This window comes from Ictalurus furcatus, chromosome 23, assembly GCF_023375685.1.
Source record: "Ictalurus furcatus strain D&B chromosome 23, Billie_1.0, whole genome shotgun sequence".
Taxonomy (NCBI): Eukaryota; Metazoa; Chordata; class Actinopteri; order Siluriformes; family Ictaluridae; genus Ictalurus; species Ictalurus furcatus.
Genome location: NC_071277.1, coordinates 5006213 through 5033961, shown reverse-complemented (window position 1 = coordinate 5033961; position 27749 = coordinate 5006213). Strand labels below are relative to the sequence as shown.

General features: G+C 40.4%; 1 protein-coding gene across 4 annotated transcripts; it reads right to left on the bottom strand.

Annotated features, from left to right (window-relative positions):
• Positions 1-104: 104 nt before the first annotated feature.
• Positions 105-27312, bottom strand: flt1 (fms related receptor tyrosine kinase 1). Of its 4 annotated transcripts, XM_053610908.1 has the most exons (30): positions 26907-27312; positions 24130-24226; positions 23570-23781; positions 22421-22545; positions 20214-20376; positions 19977-20113; positions 19632-19803; positions 19421-19538; positions 19142-19311; positions 18879-19026; positions 14710-14830; positions 11957-12065; positions 10897-11208; positions 9458-9604; positions 9019-9150; positions 8380-8483; positions 7473-7608; positions 7282-7386; positions 7024-7137; positions 6632-6720; positions 5768-5891; positions 5568-5665; positions 4240-4362; positions 4000-4111; positions 3692-3791; positions 2368-2473; positions 2190-2284; positions 1503-1569; positions 1303-1394; positions 106-495 (listed from the first exon to the last, which is right to left on the bottom strand). In XM_053610908.1, exons 1-30 carry the CDS (start codon positions 26962-26964, stop codon positions 333-335), a joined length of 3849 nt encoding a protein of 1282 aa, XP_053466883.1. In that variant the 5' UTR covers positions 26965-27312; the 3' UTR covers positions 106-332. The 4 variants fall into 4 exon arrangements, with proteins under 4 accessions (XP_053466884.1, XP_053466883.1, XP_053466886.1 ...); XM_053610909.1 differs by lacking the exon at positions 26907-27312 and having other exon boundaries at positions 105-495; positions 22421-22541; positions 24130-24230; XM_053610911.1 differs by lacking the exons at positions 106-495; positions 1303-1394; positions 1503-1569; ... (15 more) ...; positions 11957-12065; positions 14710-14830 and adding an exon at positions 15990-17481 and having other exon boundaries at positions 26907-27304.
• Between the last annotated feature and the right edge of the window lie 437 nt (positions 27313-27749).

Here is a 27749-nt window from a genome sequence, read left to right as displayed (position 1 = left end):
GAGCCATTTCATAGGCCTGTTTAAATAAAAAAAAAACAACTAATTATCTAGTTATGTTTACTAAATAATAATAATAATAAATAATGCAGATTTTGGCTAAAAGCAGATATGAGGATAATCATTAAATTGTTTAAAGCAAATGAGTCCAAGAGCTGCATTATTTTTTAAAAATAATTTGTGCAAAAGCATTCAACAGTGAAGTATTATGAAAAATGTGTTCTTTCAGAATGTTCAGTTCAGAATGTTTCATCCTGTTAAAAACCCCCAGTTATAAACGTGTCTATAAACTCACTAATTGAATGCCCAGTCATATATTTAGGAGTGTGTGTGTGTTAAAGAGAAGGGTAGAGCAAAGCAGTGTTGTAGTCAGGAGGAGGTGCACCACAGGGGACGGCAGTGTCGTCGTTCTCTCCGCAGCCACAGGGGACGCCGCTCACACAGCGGAGTGCTGAACTGGCTAACATTCTCTCCTGGTGCTGGCTTTTCAAGAAGAACCTGCAACGAGTAGTAAAGTCATTATTCGACTAGTGCTGTGATTAGACAAAATAATCACTGACACTGCAAACTATCCCCAGTAAATCTGAAGTCCTTTCATTATGAACTGAGCAGAGAGCGAGTTTCCTCGATTATCCTAATATCTGCAAAAATTCTAAATTTACTTTTAAAATGCTGCCCAACAACAACACCCGTTAATTCTGTAATGCTTTTTTTTTTACGTTTTAACATAATATTTATTCAACCCGTGACCAGAAATGATCACAAATAAATTACATGATGTTCCTGAATATTCTCTAGTCTCCAGATGTAAATATGAATTCTTAAACTTGCATTAACCATGCATGTGATTTGTCTTATTCAGATTATTATTATTATTATTATTATTATTATTATTATTATTATTATTGTAATTTATTATATATAGTGTTTATTTTTAGTGCTGAGCTTCATGGTTTGTTCATATGTTAAAAAAATGTCAGTTAAGGGGACCTTAATGTAAACTATTACCATTGAGCCTTAAGTTCAGTTAAGCCTTTAAGTTCAGTGTCTTAAAGGATAAAAATCACACTGTTTATGTCAAACGCCTACATTACTGTACTGAATTGGACACGGCACAAATTTAGACTATCGATCGATTATATTAAAGCCGAATAATAGACTTTCTTAGTGCTTGTTAGTGTAAATTTTATGACTACATCATTTTACATATAAATGTATATCCAGAAACACAAAAAAACCATTCAGACTATCAAAAAAAAAAAAAAAAAGTCCATTGGATCAGTGTATCCAGACCACCACGCTCACCTGGTTATGTTTTTAGTTTTGAACTTGTCAGTCCATTTCAGCTGGATGAACTCTTCAGATGGGAGAACCATGCCACTGTCAGACTGGGAATCCTGCAAACAAAAATAAACACACATTATTACTTAGCAATATCGTGAATTCAGGAAAACCAAAAGTCATCAATTCCTGAACGTTGCATGTGCATAATTTGAGAAGCATACTTCTGGGACTTCTCTGTTCAGGTCCTCTTCAAACGTGGAGACAGTATCGATTCTGGTATTGATGTAGCTGGAAGAGACGAGAAGAAGTTGATTGATGCAGAAAAATTCTCTGTGTGTTTTTATTTGCTATGCCATTCCCTTTTGAGATGATTAATAACCTGTGTTCTTCATAGCTACCTTTTACGCTATTAATGTTCATTATACACACAGCGCTGTTGAATTCTGGAATTCCGATTGGTCGGAAGGTGTTTCTATAACAGCATCACTGATATTCCATAAAAATGAAAGGTAACAATAAACAGTTAAAGAGTATAAGAAATAAATAATGATAAGCATTGGCAAATTGCTGCGGTGTAAGAGGAATAAAAACACTTCAGGACATGGTGTTATAGGAAAACTTTGATACTTTGATATGGTAACAGCAATTTATATATATATATATATATATATATATATATATATATATATATATATATATATATTTAATAACAGCACACCTAAAGTGTTTTATTCCCTTCTTAGTTTTATGACTAGAATTTATGCTTGTTCTTCAGCTTTTAAGACTGTATCATGGGTTGTGGATTTGGGATTAAAGTTTGGGATTAAAGTTTGGGATTACATCTTGGAATTAAACACTGCTGTCTCTCAGAAACTCAGTCGTGGTTAAATTCCTGGATGCACATTTACCTCGGGTTTCCTTGCTGTGTGTCTCTGTAATCCAGATACTCTGCACCACTCTCTCCTGACAAAAACGTGTTCAAGGGGATGTAATCCTTCCCATCCTTAAAGCCAGAAAGGCTTCATTAATGCAGCTCAGTATGATGAAGAGTTTTTAATAATATCTGTACGAGTTCAGGTTGAATACCTGTTGCACACGAGCCTGGAGAAGGTCTCCTAGCGTTCCAACCAGCTCAGTGAAGGTGGGTCTGTCTGACGGGTTTCTCTCCCAGCACACCAGCATAGTGTTGTAGCTGCAAAAGAGCAGATTAGATTCGTGTTATCTTTCTAATCACAACCATAACGCAAAACAGTTGCTCTCATGCCTTTGTGATCGGGCTGTGATGGATAAGGACGTAGATTAATCAATCATGTTAGATGTTGATCTCACACCAAAAATGAATTAATTCTTTTTTCCCTTTGCAGTTGGTTAAGGTTTGGAACAGGGATTATAAAGAATGCACACAAAGCACAAAGAAATCTGATCGCAGCGTGTTCGTTTATACCGAAAACTGTAATATTAGGTATTATCTCACATCGTAGTTCAAATCTGATTGATCAGCTCCGAAATTAGTGCGGCCTCACATCACAAGCTTATGTTAATGAGCTTGTTCAAATGCTAGTTTCTATGGTAACAGCTCAGTCACACAGACTGGTATGCCGGACAGTCTACATAGTCTAATAATAAACAGATATGATATGGTAAAATATGCTGTCAGGACGTTTATTTAACATTTAAGTTAAATAAGGAGGCTCCAGGCGGAAATTAACACAAAATCAAGCAAACTCCGCAATATTCTGAGGAGCTTGCCATTTTAAAAAAATTACCGCAGATGTTCTGCAGATTTGGGTTAGACGCGTCATTTGACGTCATCACAACACACATTCAGCCAAAGCCCTCTTCGTTTCACGTGCGTCGACCATGGGTATATCTAAAAGGTCTCATTTACCAACAAACATCACTGTGAAAGACCTTGCAAAACAATTTCGTTCGATCGCGATGCGATTTCGCCAATTTGAGTAGATTTCCGAGAAAAAAAAGGCACAAAAAATTCGCAGCAAAATCAAACATTTAGGGCCGCAACAATCACAACAGAACTCAGTGAAATCCTGTAACAGACTGCAATTTTTCCGCTACTGGAAAGTTTTCAGGACATCTTATGGATGTTTCACAACTATAAACAGATGAACACGATGCTGCGTTGTTTGTTAACAAATAAAAAATGTAATTGCTGTGGAGAAGCACTTCAGGACATGCTGTTATAGTAAAATAGTCCATGCTGGGATTTTAAGAGTAACTCTGCTTCATTACTCCACCCCGTTGTAGATTATTTTCCTATAACAGCACACCCCGTAATGTGTCTCATAATATTCCTAACACACTTTCACCCCTAGTTAGTGATTTAACTCAGCTTCCTACAGAATGTGTTTTTATGTTTGTTTGTTTGTTTTTTCACAATGTGTCTACTCACATTTCAGGGGTGCTGTATTCTGGGGCACGCATTCGAGTTCCCTGTTTCAGTCTGTGGCAAAACTCCTCATCAATGTTGAGTCCTGGATACGGGGACGCCCCTAAACACCACGTACACAGAATATCCGAGTGTGTGTAAAAGGGGAACTGGAAGCAACGTGAAAGTGAATTGTTCTGATTTGTCCTTGTGTAGAGAATCTACTGCTAATCTTTATATCTTCTGACGCAGATATAGTGATGTTCCAATGAAACTAATGTACTGAATGCCTAATGAAAATGTTTTCTGCAGTAATTAAGACTCGACGGTACCAAGTGAGAAGATTTCCCAGAGCAGAACACCGTAAGACCACACATCACTCTGAGTGGTGAAGACCTTGTCGAAGATCGATTCCGGAGACATCCATTTCAGCGGTAAGCGAGCCTATATTTAGGAAAAGAGCAAAACATGAACAGCACGGATCTTGCTAATTAACTTCGCTCTGCATATTAGCCTCATGTTTTGGTCTGTAGACAGTAAAAATGAGTTAATGCAGGTCTGGATGCACTCACATCTCCTTTGCGCACATAATCAGGATCTTTGTAAAGGTCTCGGGCCAGCCCAAAGTCACAGATTTTCACCACGTTGTTGTCAGATAGCAGGATGTTTCGGGCAGCAAGGTCTCGGTGTATACACTGGCAGACACAGACACACAGTTTAAACACAGAAGCATATTTAGGGCCAAATCCATACATTTCACTTGGGACGTCTGGTCAAGCGTGAAAGCGTTTGTTTTTTGAGTCCCTCATCTCCGCTCCACCTAAACAGTGTACTTCAAATGAATTCGGTTGGAATGATGTGCATGTGAAATCGATTTGTCCCTGTGGCTGGGTATCAACGAACATTATCCTGATAGAGCTGGTCAGCATCCCTCAAGATACAAGTTAAGACGTGCATCAAGATGCTTCTGTGTCCTGGATGTTCATGGAACGAACTTCACCTGGCTCTCCGAACAGCTGAGTTACTGTCTGTCTTCAAACGAAGACGAAAGACCTACCTCTTCACCAAAACACTTAAATAAGCACTAATTATAATAAAAATAAAACAACCCTTGCACAGTTTTTGTTGTTCTCTAACAGGTTTTTAGCTTGAGGGTTCTCTTAAACATTGACCTACTGACCTACTGATACTCCCATGAAGATGTTTCGATGGAGACTACAAACATTTCTGTAAAACTCTCTCCATATTTTCTGTCACTGTAAACGGCAACGAAAATGTCATGTTACTTCATGTTTCAAGTTGTATCGTGTATGGAAAGTGATGTTGTGTCTTCTAGAGAAATGGTTGGAAGAGACGGCAAGTGATTACAACATACGTACAACCCCGAGTGCAAAAAAGTTGGGACATTGGGTGAAATGTAAATAAAACAGAATGCAATGATTAGCAAATCTCATGAACCCATATGTTCTTCACGATAGAACATAGAAAACATGTCAAAATGTTTAAACTGAGCAAATGTACCATTTTAAGGAAATGTATAAATAAGAAAAAGTCATTTTGAATTTGATGGCCGGAACATGTCTCAAAAAAGCTGGGACGGGGCAACAAATGGCTGGAAAAGTAAGTGTTACTAAAAAGAAACAGCTGGAGGAACATTTTGCAGCTAATTAGGTTAATTGGCAACAGGCCAGTAACAAAAAGCGTATCTTAGAGACGCAGAGTCTCTCAGAAATAAAGATGGGATGGAATCTGGATGGAAGCATATGTTGTTCTAAAATCTGTATACCTGCATAAAAGCAAACCAACGATGATGATTATGATGATGATGATGATGATGATGATCAATTAAGTGTTAAAATGCCTTTAGAGGTGCAAATATTTAATATAGACACTCTTGTACCTTGCGTGAGGCAAGGAACTCCATGCCTCTGGCCACCTGGAAGCTGTAGGAAATCAGGTCCTCTAAGTGTAGAGGAGTGTTCGAGCACGAGACAGAACCTGAGAAGCGAATTAGAAACAAAACAGCACAGTCTCCTACTCTGATGTCTTATCACAGGCAGTTTTTCATAAAATAAATAAATGTGTAAGGAAGATTCTCACCATTGTCTTCCTCATTTTCCTCTCTTCTCTCACCCTCTATCTCAGAGCTGACTTTCTGACTGCTCTGGTTCTCCACACAGCTCTTACACTCATCCTGCTGTCCCCTTTCCTCTTCTCCATTCACCTGAGACGGACCACCAGAGAGAGAAAAAGAGCACAACATGATGTTTGATTGGAAGTGCTCATTTATTATTCTTTTTTTAAATGTTTAATTGAAATGGGTAAATCTACCTGGAAACTTTTCTGCAGAACCTGCATGCTAATCTACCAAGCTAGCTGACCTAGCAAACCTCAGTAGTGCTTGTTATGGTATTTCTATTTATTATATATTTATATACAAATGATTTATTTAAGACATTTGGCAACAGTTTAATAAATTACTGAGGAAATGACATCCAATGTGCTGGCATTTCTAACGAGAGGCCATTGTTGACGTTTCTTGGGCATTCAACAATTTATTTTTCAACCCTAAAAGTACATGTTCAGGGTTATTTTAAGTAAATGATATTAGTAGGCTCTGTATGGAGAGTAGAGAGAGGCCTCTTTCAGGGGGGCACTGTCGGTAAAGGAGATAAACCAGACCAGAAGTGAAAAACTGTCACCCTGCAAAGTGTTTGTGGTAAATGGAACGCGAGGCTTTTCAGAAGGAAATGAGAACAGGACGTTGAAAAAAAAAACACCTTAAAATACACTCGTACACAGTGGAGCCATATCAGGCTGCCTGTAAAGACACAACAATGCATAGAACAGCAAAATACAGCAGGTGACCCAGACAAACTTGAACAAGAACAAAGAGAAATGTTTGTATAGGAGACGGTGTATGTGATGAAGGTAAATATTGGTGTGTGTATACATAGCACCAACCCTGTTCAGCATGAACACGTCCCTCTTGCTCCTTAGGTATGAGGACAAGTTTCCATACTTGCAGTATTCCACTATGACCATGAGAGGCCCTGAGAACGATGAACAGGGTTTTAGTTTGCTGAAAAAGTTGTCCGTATCATTGTTCGACAGTTACTAATGTTAATTAATAAAAATAATAACTTCTAACTAATGTTAGAAGCTTAGATTTATTAGTCTTGCTATTTGAATTAATTACAGTACTTTTATTTAGGAATAAAACTGTGAATACTTATTCTTTTTTTTTTTTACAAGAGATGAAACCAACTTGACAACTTGTTCAGCATATTTGGAATTATTTTTTTTTTTCTTTCCGGCATATTTGTGCATATAAGACCTGAGAAAGAAGCACATACCTCCTGGTCTGGTGCAGGCACCAAGGAGATTAACTACGTTGAGGTGATGTCCGATATGGTTGAGGATTTTCAGCTCTGTCATTAGTGCTTTGTGCTCGCTTGGCGTGGCTCCCTCTGTTGGAGCAGCAAAGAATCTCATGACTCATGACTGTCATTCATTGTCATTGTCATTGACTGTCATTCACTGTCACTTTGGCAATGAATTCTAACATCAGGATAGCATGTGAAATGAGTGGGTTACAATTTCTCTGTGAAAACCTTTGAGCATTTTGACAGCCACGGTGGTGCAGCCGGTTGAGTTGCCGATGCCAAAAGCGGACGCCTGCATCACTTTGCCAAATGCCCCTCGTCCCAGTGGCTTTTCTGTTGAGAGAGAAAATATATATCGACGTAATGCACATCTCACATATACTCTACACACACACACACACAAACACACAAATACAAACCCAGCTGAAGACGCTCCTGTGGGAACTCCCACTTTTCGGCATCATACTGTAGCCTATCGCAGTGTTCATCTAGAGGCCCCTCCCCCTGGTGCAGGATGATTGGCAGGTATTCTGTCTTGCCATTTGCTGAATTTGGCTGAGACACAATATTTGGAAATAAATGAAAAGGCCTGTATGAACAACTATTCTAGCTACACATTTTTATGTATTAAAACAAAAGTATTTCAGAATGAACAAGCTAAACCGTTAAGCGTCTTTTCCCCAGACAGTACAACATGTATGACACGGTATGGCTACAAATCGTCATTTCAGTATTTTTGAAATCACAAATCGTCATTCAATATGTATGTCATTGCAGTCTACTCGTGTTGAATTGGTCGGTCAAACTATCAAGAAATTTGGAGCTAGAACTGCTTTCCTACTGGCACTGAAATCTTCATTTATGGCTGATAATATTCCCTATTAAATTGTTTACTCAGCTGTAGATATGTAAGTTTTCATTTTATGGGTGAGTGAGATCTAGTGTCCAATATAAGAAATGAAAGCACAAAGTGGCTGGGAAATTATATTCAAATTCCAAAAAGCATTTCAATGGTCAGCCTGTTGATGCTGTGGTAAAATGAAAAAAAAAACTGGAACTCTGAAGCTGTTTCCATGAAACACTTTGGGTTTACTGTTAATGCTGCCATGTTGGGGCAGGGGTGTGGGTGTATGGGGGAGATGTCTCCAGACACTAATACCTGACTGAGCTACAGATCCATCTAGATTCAGCTTAGTAACCGTACTATACCGGACCGCTCTGTCTGGCTGAAAAGCGATATTATTGTGTGTGCATTTTGTTGTGTGTTTTCCATACAATACATTTCCGGCTCTCGGCTTAAGAAGAGAAGGTCTGATTGCCTCTCACCTGTCTGAGCTTGCGAATGAGCAGCGTTAGGAGCAGCCAGAAGAGAGTGGCCACCACACAAGTGCAGGCTAATGTGGGGATCTCCAGAGAGAAAGACTCAGAATCTACAAGACACACAGATCAGCTTCAGGTAAAAACGTAGGTCACAACATGTTTGGCTAATTGAGATCTTTTCCATCTACTTGAGTTTGATCCAACCTACTCCATTCTGACATTTCACAATACTTCCCAAAGAGGGCGGTCATATTTCATTAGTGCTTTCTGTCCAGACAGTTACTGGCAGTCAAACACTGACCTGCGTCGCCCGTTCATCATTTCATATTCTTTTTTTTTTTTTTTTTTTTTTTTTTTGAAGATGTACAAATAGCTAAACAGTTTATGGGCTGCAAACCAGACGCTTTCCGTAGGAAATCAAAAAGGGAGACAGCTTCCTTCCTGACCTATCAGAACACAACAACAAAAGCTTGTCCTCTCTTCAGCAGGCTCAGAGGCATCCGTTCAGCGTGCGAGACAGCCAGAGTAGGGTGTGACATAAACTAAGCGTAATTAAATCTTGCAGGTGAGCACTTTTACAGTAAACAGAAGAGCGTTTACGGGAAACAGTGAATAATAACAGCAGTACAACTTCTTCCCTCTTACTTTCGACTGAAACGTAAGCCGAGCTCTCCACAGATCCTCTCTCGTTGGTGGCCTGACATGTATACAAGCCCTCGTCCTCAACAGCGATGCGGTCAATGTGGAGAGTGCCATCTTCCGGCTCCAGCATGATGCCTGGGACACAAAATCCATCCATCAATCTATCAGTCAAAGGCAGTTGACTTGGTTTAACGTGAAAGTATGAGTCTCAAATCAAATGACTAGATTGATTGGTTTTTGGAAATGTCTATTGATAACGAAATGAAGTGATTTATAGTACAAGCCATTTTGCTACTCTTGAACATCCTAGATGGCTTGAAATCTTTACGTTTACTCGTTTGAGTTACGCCTTTATCCAAAACAGTTGACACAGGATACAAGGAAGCAGCTGAGATTTAAGGGTCTCAATGAGCTACTGAGAATTCCAGGATTTCTTTCTCACCAGACACCTGCTTGAGCTTCCTCCGGTCCTTGTACCACGTGACGAGAGGTCGTGGCACTCCACTGGCGGGGCACTGTAGAGTCACCGAGTTGCTGATGTTCACACTGCAATCGCTGAGGTTCTGCAGCAACACTGGAGCCTCCAGAACTACAGCGGCATACCAAAAGTCACAGTTATGTTACGTTGTGACATAATCTGTCAACCAGCATATCCACAAATTCGATTTAATATCACTAGAGAGGAGGCGATGATGTCAGGCGTTTGCATATTTCTGTCACTTGGCGTATAAGTAGCCATACTGGACCACATTAACAAAGCACTGAGTGATTTACAGATCAGTGAACAGAAAGCGAGGTGTATTTCTTTCAATACAAATTGTGATGTGGAAAGTTTGACTCTCAGCCAGTGGAGCTGTGCCATTTGTTGACAACTTTCAGGTTATTTCAGCAGCACATTTTGAACTGACTTGACTAAACCCCGACTTCCCTGACAGTTGGCTGCGTGCCTTGTGTCGTTTGTTTTCAGGAAAATTGTAATAAGTGTGAGCTGCGTTTTTGTTTCAGTTTCATCATAATTGTACTTTTCAGAATAGCACATTCTTGCACAATCTAGCACATCATGATGCAATGGGCTACTTGTATCCCATTTTCCACACTTCTAGAGTAGGTTTCGTTTGTGCAATTATATGACACTTCCTCATTTCTGCAGAAGCCTCTTTGAGGAAGTCTTTGCCTTAAATAGTGACAATTATGACTAGGACAGGGGAATAAAGAAAGGGTCACCTCATGACGAGCTGATTGTTGTTCCGAATGTTTTCCTCCTTGAGACAATTGATTATTGTCTCTTTCCTTGGTCTTTGACAGTTGCTGATTGGCTGATTGTTCTCAGCCCCCGTGAAGTACTCTGTAGATGAGGCACTATGGGAAGTAGCATTGTGTGCTCTTCCTTCTGTTCCAGCTCGCATTCCCACGTGAAAGAGGTGCTGTTTCGAAACAGCCTTGGGTTGAACGACTGCAGGAAGCTTAAGCAACTCGGTTCCCAAGGACCCTCTGTCTTTCTCTTTCTTTCTTCCTGTCTTTCCTTTTCTGTCTTCCCGCCCTTACCCATTTACTCAATCTATAGCTCTTATATGTGCATGTCTGTCAGCACATCCTTACATGACTCATACAAGAGTATTTGTTTGTTTAGAGAACAATTTGAAAGGGTTTCTAAATAGATGAGTGTTTCCGTGCTTTCTAAGTTTTTTCAAGGGCAAAAATACACAAAAATACACCTACCCACAGCACACAGGGAAAATCTTTCGAAGTGAATGGCAGTAACTAAAGCAGTCACTTTAATGTTAGATTCAAGGGTAGATCTACTCATTTAAATGCTACACTTAAGATTTGGTAAAAAAGATACACAGTGGTTCATGAGTAGAGAGACACCCAGACACACACCTGCAACTGTCACGAGTATATCCTGATGGGAGTCCTGCATCGTGACCAGGTGTGTGGCAGAGCAGCGGTAAGTCCCAGAGTCTTGCGCTGTCAGGTTCGTCAACGTCAAGCGCAGAGTGAGCGAGTATTCTCCCTCCGTCAGCTCTCCAACCAGAGGTGGACCCTCCACCATACCTGCTGAGCTGCCTGTCACTCTGTGCCATGACATGTTGGAATACAGGTGTTTATTGGCTACACAGGACAGGTGATAGTCTCTGCCCTCTCTTGGCCCTTCCTCGGACTCCCCAGAGACGCTGAAGCCTCCTTGGACGTCTGTGATTGGTGGGATGGAAAAGAAGGCGTTTTAGAGTGCGCTTATAAAGACTGCAGGCAGAAATACGGACTGTTAACTGGGACAAACGAAATGAAGCACAACATCATGAAAAGCACTTTGTGAGTGTTGACCGAGCTGAACTTTATTCAGAACCTTTGATGACAATGTTGAATAGCCATTGTCGGTAAAAGTAGCGAGAGAGCCCCGTGAAAAGAGCTTGTATTTACTTTAGCTATTTGAAATTTCCCGTGGAAACTGTTCAAGGTTTTCCTGATGGAAGATAATGTTTATCTTTCCCAAACACCACCAGAACTCTCCAAATAAAGCACGTAAGGCGGCATTGGGGAAGCAGGCTGATAAGGAGCACAGGTTCCTGTTCACCTCCCTAATCACCCTGTAGACATGGCAACAACCCACATGTCCACTGCAGCCACTGCGGCCGAATTTAGTGTGACGTGGAATCAAGAAAAATCAGGCAGAGGAATCTTTTAATAAAGACTGAATAGTAGACAGTGTGAAGAGAGACAGAGAGAGAGAGAGAGAGAGAGAGAGAGAGATGCAGGAAGATGGAGAGAGGAAAATGACCTAACAGCTTTGACTTCCAGCCCTGATCTACAGCATGTGACATTCACTGTAAGATTTAAAATGATCACTAGTAATATATCCTGCCTGCGATGTAATGACATTTCAGGAGATCTGTGGTAAAAGTAGCTGCAAGTGTTCAATTGTTTGAGAAACTAAAAATACCTGTAACATAGAAGCGGATGTCCAGTTCATCTGTACCCACTGAGTTGGAAGCCACACAGCGATAGACGCCAGATATTAATGCCTTGCCAACTGTTAAAATACCAATGGTCTGAAAGCCAACACAAACACACACACACACAGCCTAAATTAGCTGACACTTACAAATTACGGTTATATGTAGGTCTTGATTTGAGAGCGTGTGCAAAGTGGATGACTTTTATCTTTTTAAAATTACAGGACGCCAAAAGCTGCTTTTAGCTATTTAAATATTTAGCACCTAAGTTTTAATGTTTGCAAATAATGTTTGCATTCAGTGGAGTTATTTATTCTATACATTTGTCCTATACATACAGTACTGTGCATAAGTTTGAGGCCCTGTTTTATTTTTAGTACTTCATTGTTAAAGATTTTTTATTTTATGACTTCTACATTATTAAGTCAGTACAAAAAACATGTTGAATTCCCAAACATTCATGTTCCTACACAAAATTAAATGTTACAGAAAAATGTTTGTATGTCAGTAAAGAAAGCAGTATATTAAGTGGTAAGAGACACTTTTCAGACAAAGAAAACACAATGAAGGCTGCTGGGGTTTGCTGCAAAGATAAGAAGCGAGTGCGACAGTCAAAGTCTCCAGAAGAACCGCGTCTGGTTTTGCAAGATACTCAATAAAACTTACAGTTTTATTGCATAAATTGTACCCGAGTCTATGCAATTGTAGAAATATTTAATTTCATTAGTTTGAACGTATCTTTGCTCTACAGCATTTCTTTGCATGTGCCCAAAACTTTTGCACAGTACTGTATATAAAATGGTTTAATGATCTGATATGCTGAGTGATAAAGTAAGGATCAAGACAAGATGGAGTGAGTGTGTTGTTTTAGGGAAATATAGGGTAGTGTGGTGTGCCCTGATAACAGCATGTCCTGAAGTGTTTTATTCCTCTTATATCATAGCTGTTGATAAATTACAGTTGAGGCCATAAATTTAGATTGCAGAATCTGCAAAAATAAATAACAGGGATCGTAAAAATTCCATTTAGTTTTATATTTAGTCCTGCCCTGAAGAAGCTACTTCACCTAACAGATGTTCACATATAGTCCACAAGACACAATAATAACTGAATTTACACAAAGGAACCAGTTCAAAAGTTTACACACGCTCGATTCTTAATCCTGCGTGTCGTTACCTGGATGATCGACGACTGTTTGTACGTTAAGTGATAGTTGTTCATGAGTCCCTTGTTTGTCCTGAGCAGTTAAACTGCCCACTGTTCTTCAGAAAAATCCTCCAGGTCCTGCACATTCAGAAGATGCTTTTCCGGCATCTTCTGCAGATTTGACCCCTTTCCAACTGTCGCTATATGAGATGTATTGAGATCCATCTTTTCACACTGAGGACGACTGAGGGACTCGTACACGACTATTACAAAAGGTGTAAACATTCACTGATGCTCAAGAGGCAAAACAGTACATTAAGATCCAGGAGGATGTAAACTTTTGAACAGGATGATCAGTGTAAATAGTTATTATTTTGTTTAAAGATCTTTTTTTTTATTTATTATTTAGTACTGCCTTTCAGAAGCTACATAAGACATTTACATGTTTCCCAGAAGACAAAATAATAACGTGGATCATCCAGGTAACAACACACAGGATTAAGAATAGAGGGTGTGTAAACTTTTGAACTGGTTCATTTGTGTAAATTCAGTTATTATTGTGTCTTGTGGACTATATGTAAGCATATGCTATGTGAAATAACTTATTCAGGGCAAGACTAAATAAAAAAAAACGAAATGCAATTTTTACGATCCCTCTTATTTAAAAAACATTATTAACATTTTGCAAGATTCTGCATAATAAACTTATGACCTCAGCTGTAATTAATGACAAGTCATTTTTTATCCGTTTAAAGTCACACTGAATGTTTTATGGCACATTTGCATTATTTCATGATTATTATTTCACATTTAGCAACTATAAGTAATCATTCCCTCTTTTTTCTCTACTTTGAAGATAATAAAATAAAAAAAGGCAGCTTGTCATGTGAGGAAGATGTCTGTGAGGAAGGCTTTCCTGTGTTGGAGAAAACTTACTATAACAAAGCGCTGAAACTGGAGACTCCGTCCATAAATGTTGAATAAATGTCTCCTTACAATAACAGTATGTTTTTAATCCATTTTTTAAATTGTTATTATTATTATGATTGAGCTGTTACTATAGAAATCATATTGCATTAGAACGAGCACATATGAATATAAATTTATCAACCAATCAGAATCCAGAATGTAACAGTGCTCTGGTATCATTTAATATGACAAAAATGACAGACAGTGTTGTTCTGCAGAAGCTTTAATTCTGACTTTTTTTTTGTTTTTTTTTTCAGTATTACTCTACGTGATTAGAAACATTAATAGGTCGCTTGATCTATAAAGTGTTCTACTGCCCCCCCATGGTGAACCGCCCCTGCAGATGAAATGCCCCTGTATTTAAAACAGGACAGGGCTCACATAGACGGAAAGTGACTGATGAAATTATACACAGGGGTAGAGTAGTACATTAAGTGTTTCTGTTAACAGTACTGTTTGTACCTTGACCGTGATGTAGTCTCGGGTGGTAATGTGGAACAGTTAATAAACAACAACTTCTGTACCGTTTCCTGACTTCTACAGAAGCAGGCACTTCAGCTGGCTTCCTAAATGTGTCCATCATTCCTCTCCCCTTTCTAAATGTCCACCCATTAGTTGTTCTCACCTTATTCTTTCCCTGCAACACTTCCTGTACGTGTGTGACGCTCAGTACGGGATTGTAGGTGGACGTGACTGCTGCCCCCTCTCTCACTGCAGTCCAGGACGAGGAAACCAGCTCCTCGCATCTTAGAGCCAAAAGACAGAAAAGAGACAAGAGGAAGAGAGAGGGACAGGACTTAGTTTAGCTGGAGGAGTGATGTCACGCCACACAGGTGTGAGACACAGCTGCAGCAGCGGGAAGAGGGAACTCCGGAAATATCTCATTGTCATCATCATCATCATCATCTGTCCCTTGGGAATTGCAATTCCTTGTTAACAGCATTCTTCTTGGCTTTCAGAGGAACTGTGAACTTTTTTTTTTAACCAATTGGATTGCAGTTTGTGCATATCAGGATTGGAGGGTGGTGGTGATTGTGCTTACGTGTTGTACATTCAGGACACAAAGTTTTGGTTTTTTCTGAAGTGTCCTTGTTCTGTAATTAGCAGTGTCTAGTGCTTGGACATAGTGTGTCAACTTCCTCGAAACTAAATCACCCCTGTTCATAGCTTCACATTCTCAAAACTCAGTTCCTACCCACTGCCAAGAATATTATACATCCGTGAACTGTGTGTTGTAAGGTGCCGTGTGATATGCTGGGTATCCATGTGTGTAACTCTAACTCCCCTGACCCCCCCCCCCACCACCACCCCACCCCACCCCACCCCACTTCACTCTGTCCTGCCCTGGCTCAGACTCCTCTCTCTCTGATTGCTCTTCCTCTTGGCAAAGATAGTGAGTGCCCATCTCCTGTGCTCCCGTTTCCCACCCTGATCGTGACACCAGCATTTCTCAACCACCCACTCAAACACACACACAAATGCACACACACACACACACACACACACACACACATAGAGCTCTCTCCCACGCCTCCCAGGAAATACATGCACTTACTCACGAACTAAAATCATATGTTCTAACACATATTCTCCCCTTTAATCATTCTTTTAAAGATAGACTCATCCACAATTCACACAAACGCACACATGCACATGCACACGCACACACACGAACACACACACACACACACATGTTCACTGTGTGCCTGAGTACAGTATTAGGAGCATACCGAATTTAAGCTACCCTGCATGCCTATCCTCATTAAAAGTTTTAGAAACAATAGAAATCCAAATATGTCAGGTTTTTTTTTTTAAATGAGCATCAGTTTATTTGCAAGAAGGTCAGTAATTAGATTAAACCTTCTCTCAGTAAGAATTTGCAAAACTAAAAAAAAAAAGACCATATTGTACACATAAATTTGATTTTTAATATAAAACCACATACATTTGATAATAACACAGTATTTAGACAATACTTGAAATTTTATCAGCCGTCTTACACACCAGGCAATTATTTGCATTTATCATAAGTACGTTAGTGGTATAAAATTATTAAATATTAGGTTCATATATTACTCATAGAAAATCTGTATAAAAAGGATAAATCACATTGGGATAGACCCGTAAAAGTGAGAAACCTTAGTCTTGCACCCAAACACACAAATACACATTCACCTTGCATACACACACACACACATACACACATACATACACACACACACACATACAGTATTCATATGCATACATACACACTCAAAAAGAAAATGTTTTTTCAACACAAATCATGGCCATGGGTAATTCTCAGCATTGCCACGATCAGGAATTCTTTGACAGAAATCTAGTGACACAGGTTGATATGGGATGATGACAGTCATTTATTTCTGGCCCATGAAGCCCTACACAGCAGGCGCTCTGGGCCAGCTCTAGAGATTGTTCTGGACATAACGCGAAATTCCAAACAGTGAGTGCAAATGTCCACCTCTCTCCGAATGCTCACACTGACATATTGATCCAGAATACATGATCTGAACTCACAGCTTTTTTGTGGATGCTAGAACTACAACAGACAGGCTGGGGTTTGGAAATAGGCATGGTTCATACATCCATTATAGTACCACTCCAGGACATGAAAAAAAGCAAAAAGCAGCAGCAGAAAGGGTGGGCAGTGTGTGGATGGAATTGCACTTCTTCTGGCTCAAAAATGTCTGAGTGAGAGTTAAGACAGATTTTTTAAAAAAGATTTTCACCATATGGAGGTGGAGAGAATAAATTAGAAAACACTTCCATGGTATGAATATGCGGACCCCTTCCTCTTGACTGCATCTCATCCTTATGGTGTCTGCGTTACCAGTGCAGCTCTGTCTCTGAAGCAGCTGACGTGGAAACAGTCCAGACTCTCACAGGAGGGTGCCATGGGCCTGCAGGGCGGTGGTGGTGTCATAGGAGGTGGTGGGGTTCAGGGATAGTTTTGGTGACTGGCTTGCTGACTGAATGCTACATGGAGTGTTGGGTGGAGGGGGGTAGGTTAGGATGCAGGTAGGAGGGTGGTTGGAGATGCTGGTCGAGTTGGAGGGGGGTTGGTGGAGGCTGTGGGATGAGGGGCTCTCAAGAATAGATCAAGCCCTTGAGGAAGCGGACTGTGCCACGTTTGAAGACGCAGGGACAATCATGCTGCTGGGAAGCCGCCTCGCGTCGGGGAGGAAGCCAAACAACGAGAGGAAAAGCGCTCTGATTTTCGCACAGGAAGTCCGTCTGCGCCTCCTGCCCAGCTGAGATAAGAGCGCTGCCGTTCCCATGGCCGAGGCTTGAGCCTGTCCAGCGCTAGGAGGCCTGCCCGGCCCACAGCGCCTCTCTCCCTGCGCCTCCTCCGCCTCAGCGTCAGGCCAGCCGCGCTGGGCTGCTACAAAGAATAAGGGCCTCGGTCAGGATCCTGCCAGTGATCAGCTCTCAATAACACTTTCAATAATACCACTTGAAATCAATGGCATCTTTTCTTTTGCACAACAAACAATTTCTTATTAAATAGATAATTAGTGAATGAACCTTAGTATATAACGAGATATATAACATTTTGTCAATTTAGTTTTTTTAAGGAACCTCTAACTATTGCAAAATGAGTGAATTTATAAAGCTGTGTGTACTCTACGGCACCAGTTTAGGCTACAGTCCATTTTTTTTTTTTCTTATTTCATTGACATTTTTCTTTTACACCACTTTCAGGAAGTAGAATTCAATAGCATGGCCAAAATATGAGGCAAGACAAAGGTCTAGAGTCACCGCGCTATGAAACTGCAATGGCATGTAATAAAGGGATGTATTATATAAAAAAGGAGTTAAGAAACACCAGCCAATTTTAAATTCTGCACATTGATTTGCGCATATCATACTGACATGATGTGGGTATGGGAATAAGTGTTCAGAAATTTGGAACCAATAACAGATGAACAGATAATAGCTTGACTCCTCGACCTTTGTCTGTCTGTGTGTACATGTGTATAGAGAAGCCATAATGGGAGTTTCTTCTCTTGTGAATAGTGCTGGCTTGGCTTTTCTCATGAGAATGCGGAATAGTTTGTGTATGACACATTAGGAAAGCCATGACAGGATGCGCCCGACCAATCAGAATAATAAACAGGCTGCGTTCTGCAGGGGAAGTTCATTAAATCATGGCGTTTGATTTAGAAACCAGCTAATCGTTATTGTAAGCACGGAACTCGCCTCTTTTGAAGTTTTTTTTTTTTTTCTGAGCTTTCAACTTTAGGTTACACTGAGTTCTATGTCTGTACCAGGCACACATTCATGCAAACATACACACACACATAATCACTTGTTCACACAAAAATGAATAGACACACACATGAAAGAGCTCCTTAACCATCTGTTCTAGAGGCTAAAAGGAAACCCTGTCTGAACTCATGCTGAAATAGACAAAACACATCTCCTTTCACAAACAAACACACACATACATAAGACACTGTTACTATAGGCACAGGCAAAAACAAACTAATTGTACACACTATGACCAGATACAGGGTGAAAATGAGTTACATAAAATAACAATTAAAGAATCTCTAGAAGGATATCTAAGTTGGTTTGGTGTGGGAATCTAATCCATGACGATATAAAATGACTTGACGGTTTGTTTGTGTGTCTAAGAAAGTAGGATATAGAATCCATCCAACAAAAATACAACTGCAGCTAAATCTGTGCTGGCTTATAGCCCAAGTGCAGTGTGTGCACCACTTCTTGTTGCATTAGGTGTACAGTATGTGCTCAGGATAGTGTGGCACTTACAAGCCTTTAGTAGGGCAGCGATGCCAGAGCCATTGGATTTGAGGTGGCGGGATGCCGTGAACGGTGCAGCGGAAGACTTGCCTGCTGGACCGTGGCATGGTCGCTGTGTCCCGCACTGCCACAGCTTTCTCTGCAATCTGAGGCTTAACTGTGAGTGGGAAGAGAACAACATAGACCTTCAGTTCACGACCCATAACTTATATATGCCAACAAGAGACCCATTAAATAAAAGTGAAAATTCTGGTCATTGGAGACAAGCTTACCGTTCACAACAAGTGAGAGTGTGAGGTTCTGACGAAGGCCAAACTGTTGGATTTGAGTGAGGATGGTATAGTTCCCTGCATCCTCCTCTGCAACGTCTCGAATCACCAGGGAATTGCCTTCTACGTGGTAACGTGAACACTGCTCAGCCGCCACCGTCCCATCTTTCAACCTGGACATCGTTCAAACAAAGAGAAGCTTATCAAATTGAAAGCACACCCATATATCTATTTTACATTTTGGGATAGAGTATGTGATATTTCCATTTCCCACTGACTTACCAGATGACTTCAGGTTCAGGGAAAGCCCGTAATTTGGGGGACAGGCGAAAGGATTTCTGCCCTGCATTCACCTGTACCAGTGGACCATCTCTATGCTTTAACTTGATGAAGGGCTTATCTGAGGAGCAAAAGACCCATTACATATTAGACACACATAAAGAGTTGACTTCTTCAAACTTTTTGCTCTTGTGATAGGATTTTTAAACATTACCATAAACTATAACTGAGGTGTTGACTTCCCGCTTTGCTGGTCCACTTGTTACATGGCACGTGTACATTCCTTTATCAGCCTTGTGCAGTTTATGGACAGTGAGAATGCTGTAGAACACCACGTTGGTCCTGCTCTGTGTTATACGCCGAATGATTGAGACCGTACTATTGGCCTACAGACAGAAACAATGCAGAAAAAAAAATTCATGAAGTTCTGCACATTTTTTTGGTTAACAAAGTTTAGATAAGATAAGATGTTGATAATATGCATAAATGGATTATGTTATGTCAAATCAGAACCTTACGTTTATGCTCTGATAGTCTGTTGGACGTGAGTTTGACTAACCTTTCCAGGGTAACTCCAGTTGATGTTCACTCTCGAGTTAAACTCAGCTATAACGGTACAGTTTAAGGCCAGCCGCTCGCCTTGCAGAGCCTGTTCCAAGCCAGTGCTGTTCAGATATACCTTTTGGATCTTATTCACTGGAAAGAGTCAAACAAAAGTTTCACATTAACTGACAATTCAGTCCATTTGCAAGATCAATATTAGTCTATGAGTTATTTGTCAACACTGTTATCGTACCTGGTCTGTAAGTCAAGAACTTGTTGGTGTATTTTGTTCCATTGATGATGGTTTCGCAGGAAAAAAGGCCAATGTAGAAGTACGTGGGGCTTCGGATAACAAAGCCCTTTCTGTTATTCCAAATGATGTTCCTCTGATCGGTGCCAATTTTTCGGTCAGGAAACTGTAATGATTGGAACATGAATCATTCAGCTTAACAGGAACCCTTGCAGCTATTAATATGCCTAAAAGATAAAGTAAAATTAACTAAAGTTAAACAACCTACTTGTGATATCTAGCCAACAGTACTGTATTTTAATGTCTACTCAGTTAAAATAAGACAGATTTGGTAACAAGGTAGTGTCTGCCAGAAATTCTTGGAGAGCTGTATTATGATTTTGTTTTCTTCCAAATCCAGAGGAGGAAATGTTTACTGGAGGAGCTGTGACAGCTTGGAAGTGCCCTGCCCTTTCTCAAGGGATCAGGTGGACACCTCCTTCCCAGTGTGAACAGGTCAATACCATGAATGTGTTAGCTAAGCCCTTTTCAATGTGTTCCCATACAGGTCTTACATAGCCAATGCTTCCTGTTTTAAGTTCTTACAATCTACATGCATAGTATAAGATGCCCCCTCCACTCCTCTTCCAGAATCCTTCATACAGAGCCTGAGAGTGTTGAGGATGTGGAAACGTGACTCCAGTCCATCGCCTCACATCCTGTTACTACAGGATATAGACACTGCGGCTGGGGCCCTCAGGTCAATCTCTGGAAGGGCCCCCCTGGCCACTTTCACAGCTTATGTGAGAGTTTGACCCCCAGAGTATTGTTCCCCCCCATGCAAGAGGTGCGAGATTAAAGATATTCATCTGCAAAAAAAAAAAAAAAAAAAAAAAACCTTTCCGGAAGTTTGAGTGGGAGATCAAGATAGCCTTGTATTTTTAGACTGATTACCTTTGCATAGGGTCAAGTAGTACATAAACAGAGCAAGCTGAAATTAAATGGGAACCTTTTTCAGGCCAAGGGGAGGAGAGGGATGCAATATCGATGGCAGATCCCAAAACAGCTCCCATCCTGAAAGCAGAGCCAAAAGGAGTGCAAAGGGAACTGGTCATTTTGCTCCTTTCCGCTCTCGTCCAATCTGACACTCATCCTGAAGTGTTTTTCTTTTACTCTCAGAGGCACCGATAGCCGTAAATGGCATGAACAGCTCGCCCCAAAGAGAGACACTTCACAATTTGTACGATAGATTAAGTCATATTCATTATACCAATTAATGTCTAATAATCGCCTGGGTTGATGCAACCAGCTGTAGAAGACATCAGAATTTCCCCAGGTACAAGGGCATTAAGGTGGAGGCACTTAGACCCCCACGTCCTGTCTACATCTCCAGGGCTTTATATGGTGCCAGCAAGACGGAGGAAGCCGGGGGCGCCACTCTCTCTGCCTGCTGGCGTAAGACAGGTATCTTTGTCACACACGAGGCCAGTGAAGGACTCGTCTCTATACACAAACACACACCCAGTCACACGCATCCTCCCTCACGCAAACAGATCCGTGCGCCTTCCCTAGAGCAGGGCCAATGACAGGAACATGACTGACTTGTTGAGTCTCATTATGTAGCAAAGGATGGGAGAAGATTATGGTAGAAAAGCGTTGGATAGGATGGACAGAGATCATGGGGTTGGGAGAGGAACTGTTATGATGAACATGGGTGGAGAGGGTGATGAGATGTGAGGGAAGAGAGCGTGCGATAAAGTTCTTGGGAGAGGAAGAATGGGACCATGAGAAATTGCAATATTGCCAGTGGTTACTGGGTGGAGATGAATGGGAGATACGGTGTTTCCAAACACATGTTTAATGCAGTTTGCACAATCTTTGCACAATCACTATTCACTGCGATAAATGAGAAGACATTACTGGACATCTGAGCAGACTGAATAATGAAATAATGGTAAAATGTTTTGTAATATTATGGTTTTAAGGGCTATCAGTGGATAAAACAGATGAATAAAGGAAATGGGGAAGATACTGGGTGGAGAACCATGATAAAAATGGGTTCAGAAGATTTTCCTGACCATAATTATGTTGATAATGATGATGACATATGAATGGCGGTGGAGCAAATGTGTCACATGTACAACACAAGAGTGGATAACGTGGCCAGAAAAGATTAATTTGGGAATGATTTTGGATTATGTCTTGGAGCTACTCATAGCAAAAGTACTCACTTTGATCAATGAGACTTTTGTTTCAGGGTTAGTGACCCTGCAGGGGAACACTAAGTCTTGTCCTTCCTTCATGTAGACCACGTCTGGGATCTCTTTCTGCACCTTTACAAAGGGCTGCCGGCTATCTGAAACCCAAACACTGGGGTCAGGAAAAAACATATACACTTTCCATTGAGCACTCAAACTTAGTCACCGAATACCACACACACAATTTGATTGCAGATAACTATAGCAAGAAATATTGTTTGCTAGCTATCAAAAGCCTTGTTTGTTGTTTGTAAGCTTGGTTGCACTTTCTTTTGCAGCTAGAATCATCTTGTGGAATTGAAAGTGCTTGGGTGTTGCTCGCTCCATTGTTTGTTACTCTAGCATTATTAAAGGAAAGATAAAAAAAAATCTCTGAACATTTTAACAAAAGTACCCCAAGGACTACTGGATGCAGGGGTTTCCTTGATGTGCTTTGATTCCATATAAAAGAGGGAGGGAGAAGCTTAATGGACATGGCCACAAGAGCAATTGATGGCCCTCGGAGGCCTTGTTAGGTGACTGGGGGCTTATTTTACTGACTCAAAGTTCTTGTATCTATGACATTTTTGCTGCTTCATTATGCATGATGCTGCTTTCCAGCAAATCTCTGCTGTCCCTGGATGCTCCCTCAGTTTAGTACCCATCTCTTTCACCTTCATTTACAAGCAGTTATAAACACTCAGCCCTTCTCTGCCAAGGGAGACATCCTATTCCCTCATCCCTGTCCCTCGCCAGCCCCCCATGAGCAGCACAGGATGCGGACAGCAAGGCTGAGCGAGGGAGATAAGACCTGCTGCCTTGGGAAAGGCTGCCCAGGAGCTGTGCCTTTCGACAGCTGGGGCTATTTCTGTCCCCCCCCCCCACCGCCAAGGTAGCACTTAAATGAAAGTTACAGGTTATATTTAGATGAGAAATGGGGAGACATTGAGAAACCATGCCAGACCCATTCACTTAGTCGGATGTGAGGTTCTGGGAGAAAATTATGTTGAGATATTATTGGCTTCCTTTCGCATCCTGTTTAGCCTTAACAAGTAGAAGTGGTTGGTGAGTACACCAGGGCTTGGAGCAGGACATTGAGGATCTCACTACCTTTGACGATAAATGGCACATGGAGCCTCTTACCTGTGATGAAGATGTAGACAGAGGTGTGTTTGTGCTGCTTGTGGGAATAGCGGCAGCGGTATGAGCCTGTATGCTGGGCTAAGGCAGGGCTGAGGATAAGGCTGCTGCAGTACTGGTTTTCCCGCTTGCCACAACGAGTCTCTTCTACACGGGCACTTGGGTGGCTCTTGCTCACACCCGTGGGGTACACCCACTCCAGCTCCCATCGCCCCCTGTAAAATTGGTGGTTTATGTTATCTTACAATATGCTAGTTGATGTTTGTCACAGTCCTGGATGAAAATGGTGTACCGATGCAACCTTTCAACAACTCTTTATCTTATAATCATCTTATATTGGTCTGTGAATTAATCTTGGTTTCTGGAGTCATATTTACCTGTGTCTTCAGTATGGATTCATTTGCCCCTCTACTATTTTTCACAAAACATTCATTCCCATGCGCAAAGAATTACTGCATAGTCTTAATGCATGGCCTGAGTCAGCAACCTCTCAATAGTCCAGATGTATAAAGTCTGTCTGTCTCCAGACCTAATGAGCCTCTGAAATACTCTGGGATTTTCACCTGCAGTTCAGCTGCAGCATCTGGTTCTTCTCCAGGATGATCTGTCGTTCAGTTACATTCAGTACTGGAGAGCTGAACCTTCCTTTATTGTCTGCATCTTTCAGATGGAAAAGAAAAATACATCTTTAAGAGCTGTTGTGCTTGGGAGCAAGAAAGACACTCATAACCTATGTGCTTCATCGTGTTTAAATCACATATATTCACAGAAACTTATCATTTACACCAATTTATTACCATATAATTAATAGATAGCCACTGACAGCATGGGGAAGTCCGTGTCATTTGAAAAAGAATAGTTTGTGATTATGTGCTGAAAATCATTTCATCAAAATACTCGAAATTCCACTTGAATTCCACTTTCATATTTGCTTTTATATTGGACCAGCCAGCCATTTCGAAGTAAATACCCCCATTGTCTCTAAGCCTGCAGAGATAAACTATGAAGAGGAAGGGAAATATGATGTCACAACTCTGGGATCAATTTGAGTAATATCTTACCTTTGTATGTTATCACATTTGATTTCAAAACCTCTGGAGTAATTAAGAGACAATGGTTTAATCATTTAATTCGTTACAATGTAATCCCTGATCATTTTATATGCATGTGTACACAATGTTTTTAAAATATTGCTGCTGGATTCATACCCTCTAAAAACTAAAGTGTCCTGAAGCTGAAAACACAACGACCCACAAGTCAACATTTAGATGATGTCAACATTCAAGTCAACATTTAGACGATGATTATACATGCCACGTATGGTCTGTTTGGAAGTATCAATCTGTTTTCTTACTTAAAACACAATGTGTTCCCAAACCCGGTCTTAATACATCCTGGTCTGGAGTTTGCTGGTGGCTTTCGCCATTGTCCATGCCAAACTCACCGCTTCATTTCCTTGCCAGCATTCTCACATGGCGCCTATATACTAAGCTGCTGCTTCAATTTAAAGAAGGAAGCTGAGTCAATTAGTTCCACACGACATGAAACCATGGCAATATAATGGCTGGATGCCCAGGTCTCAATCAGCATATTCTACACACTCCAAAGCGAGCCTTTGTTGCTAATTACACTGTAAAGGTCATAGCAGTGGTAACATAACATTTTACATCGGTTGGCTATTAAATCAGTAGAAGGACCACAAGATTGGGAGGGGAACAAGTATAAGCCTGTGTCTTCTCGATCAAGCAGAGACGATTTCTCTGCATCAACACACCTGAGTCAAACCACCAGGTAATGACCAGGTTTAATAAATGAGCAAACAGGAAAATCAGTTAAAGTTTCCCTGCAGACCCAGAGTTGGTCTCCCCTATTGTTCCATGTTATAATGACCTGCAAAAAAAACAGCAGCTGTGTGAACAGTTTTGTAGTGGACAGGGTTATTATAACAGCGACAAACATGACCAAATGACCTTAAAGACTGTCAAGTCCACGCTGCATATCTTATATTAAAAAAGGACGAGTCATTTTTAGACTATTACACACACTATGCTCTCTAATGAAATATATCAAATTACGTGTCAAAGTTTAGAAGTGCGACTTTTTGAAAGCATTTTAGTGTCATTTTAATCAACATTTACGCTGAACTGAATCTGACCACCTAAAAAATGAACCTTTGGGAACTTATAGTGTATTATGTATAAGTGTATATATATTCTTCTTATTATTTTTTGCAACTTACTTTTAAGGTGTAACGCTTTTTCACATCTAGCTTAAACAGTTTGCTCCTTTATTCATGACCTGAAGTCATTTAATGACCAAAGAGCAGTTCATAATAAATTGCAGCTTGATTGAATGTTTTTGTTAGTCAGTCTCTCAGAGATAAGAAACTGATTTGCGCTAGAGTGCGACTAGGATTGATGGAGGAATTGAGGTTACAACTGAGGTAAAGCTTGCTGGCTGGGAGGCAGGTTTGAAAAACAGCCGTGTAAAAAAGCAGAGGAGTGACGCAGAGTTTCGGCCTCTATATTTCCTTCCCTCGGGGGTCTGTTTTATTCATAAGCGCTGATTAGCTGCGGGGCCTGCACGCGCACTTCCAACGTTTCCTTGCGGTGGTCGTGACCCCGCAGTCATTTATATTAGAAAGTCATTAGGTTCAGGAAATAAACGCCCTCTGCGACTGAACAGGGGCCAAAACAGGAGCACACAGAGCTTTCCGTTATGAAATCTTTAAACATTTTAGACCTGTACAAATTCTCTGGGTTCACTTTTATTAGAGCAATAATAATAATAATAATAATAATAATAATAATAATAACTGCCTTAAAAAAAAAAAAACCCTTACTGCAGTGGTACAGTGTCTGAGTTATATAACCAATGCATAGTTACTTTTGCTGTGCACTCTTTAATTAGAGGAGGAAAAAAGCTAGTAAAATGTCGGAACCTGTTGTATATGCAATAAAATACAAACAAATTCCTTGTTTACGTGTGCAAACAAATTGTTGCTTAATATATCCTTTAATTATTTAATAGAACGTGCGTGCGTCATAATAAAGTTGTTGTTTTGAATACAAGCTAATAATTCTATAAAAGTCACATCTGTCCTCTATGTATACTGACAATAGATGTACCTGCAGGTTTTATGCTCCACTGAGCAGTTACGCATTTCTAACTCACTAACAAGCTGGTTTTAAATTTAATTCATTTGGTGAATTTTGTGAATGAAGTTATAGCCTATATGGACAATATCTACATGCATTATTATTATTATTATTATTATTATTATTATTATTATTATTATTTGTTGTTGTTGTTGTTGTTGTTGTTTTTGTCAAACACCTACCTTTGGTCACTACTCGGCTCGTCAGTCCACACAGCATCACTAAAAAGATCTCCAACATCTTCTGGGTGATAAAAGTTCCTGTTCTTGAAAATCAGTTTAATTTTCGTTTTGTTTTGTTTGTTTCCTCCCCGAGATTGTTTTTACAGCAGACACCGTTCACAGTTTTTTAAAGCAGACACTGTTCGGTCCTCCGGTTATAATCAAAATTGCTCGCGCGCGCGGTATAAGCAGAGTTCTAGTAAGTGTCCGTTCTGGAGAGGTGCGAGGTCGCGTCACTTGTGAAATTTCCCCCCCACACACACACACGCTCTTTCTCTTTCTCTCTCTCTCTCTCGTCCATTGTGGGCTGTACACTGGGAATTTATTCGTTTCCCAGTGCTACCGTGGTTTCCGGTACACTGACACACCCATCAATACGACCGGCCCCGACGCGGTCAGACCTGCGCGCGCTCATGAACAAATTAACCTATAACGGGAACGTTTTTACTGTAATTTCTACAGTGACCTTCCTGTCATTTAATTACAGTAATGTACTGCAATTATACAATACAGGAAAATACTGTATTTTTAAAATAATACAGTAATTTACCGGATGCATTTACCAGTTGAATGCTGTAATTTTGTACAGTATATTACTTGATTGTGTGAATTTGATATTTTTGGAGGAAATACATAAAATACTGTATGTCCAGTATATTTAGCTGAATGTCAATTACTGGCAGCAGAATTTTTAATTGAAATTTAAACTACTTATTAATTGAACAAGGTTTGCTATCTATGTTGTATAATAACTTAATTCAGTTATGATTTCACAAAACATATTCAAAATCATTTGCAATGTAC

Coding starts and splice junctions, on each gene's coding strand:
- flt1 (XM_053610908.1), bottom strand. CDS start 26,964: ATGTTGGAGATCTTTTTAGTGATGCTGTGTGGACTGACGAGCCGAGTA. Junction 9,151..9,457: donor GAAGCTCAAGCAGGTGTCTG/GTGAGAAAGAAA, acceptor TTTGTGTCCCAG/GCATCATGCTGGAGCCGGAA. Junction 3,792..3,999: donor CTGGGAAATCTTCTCACTTG/GTACCGTCGAGT, acceptor CGTGGTGTTTAG/GGGCGTCCCCGTATCCAGGA.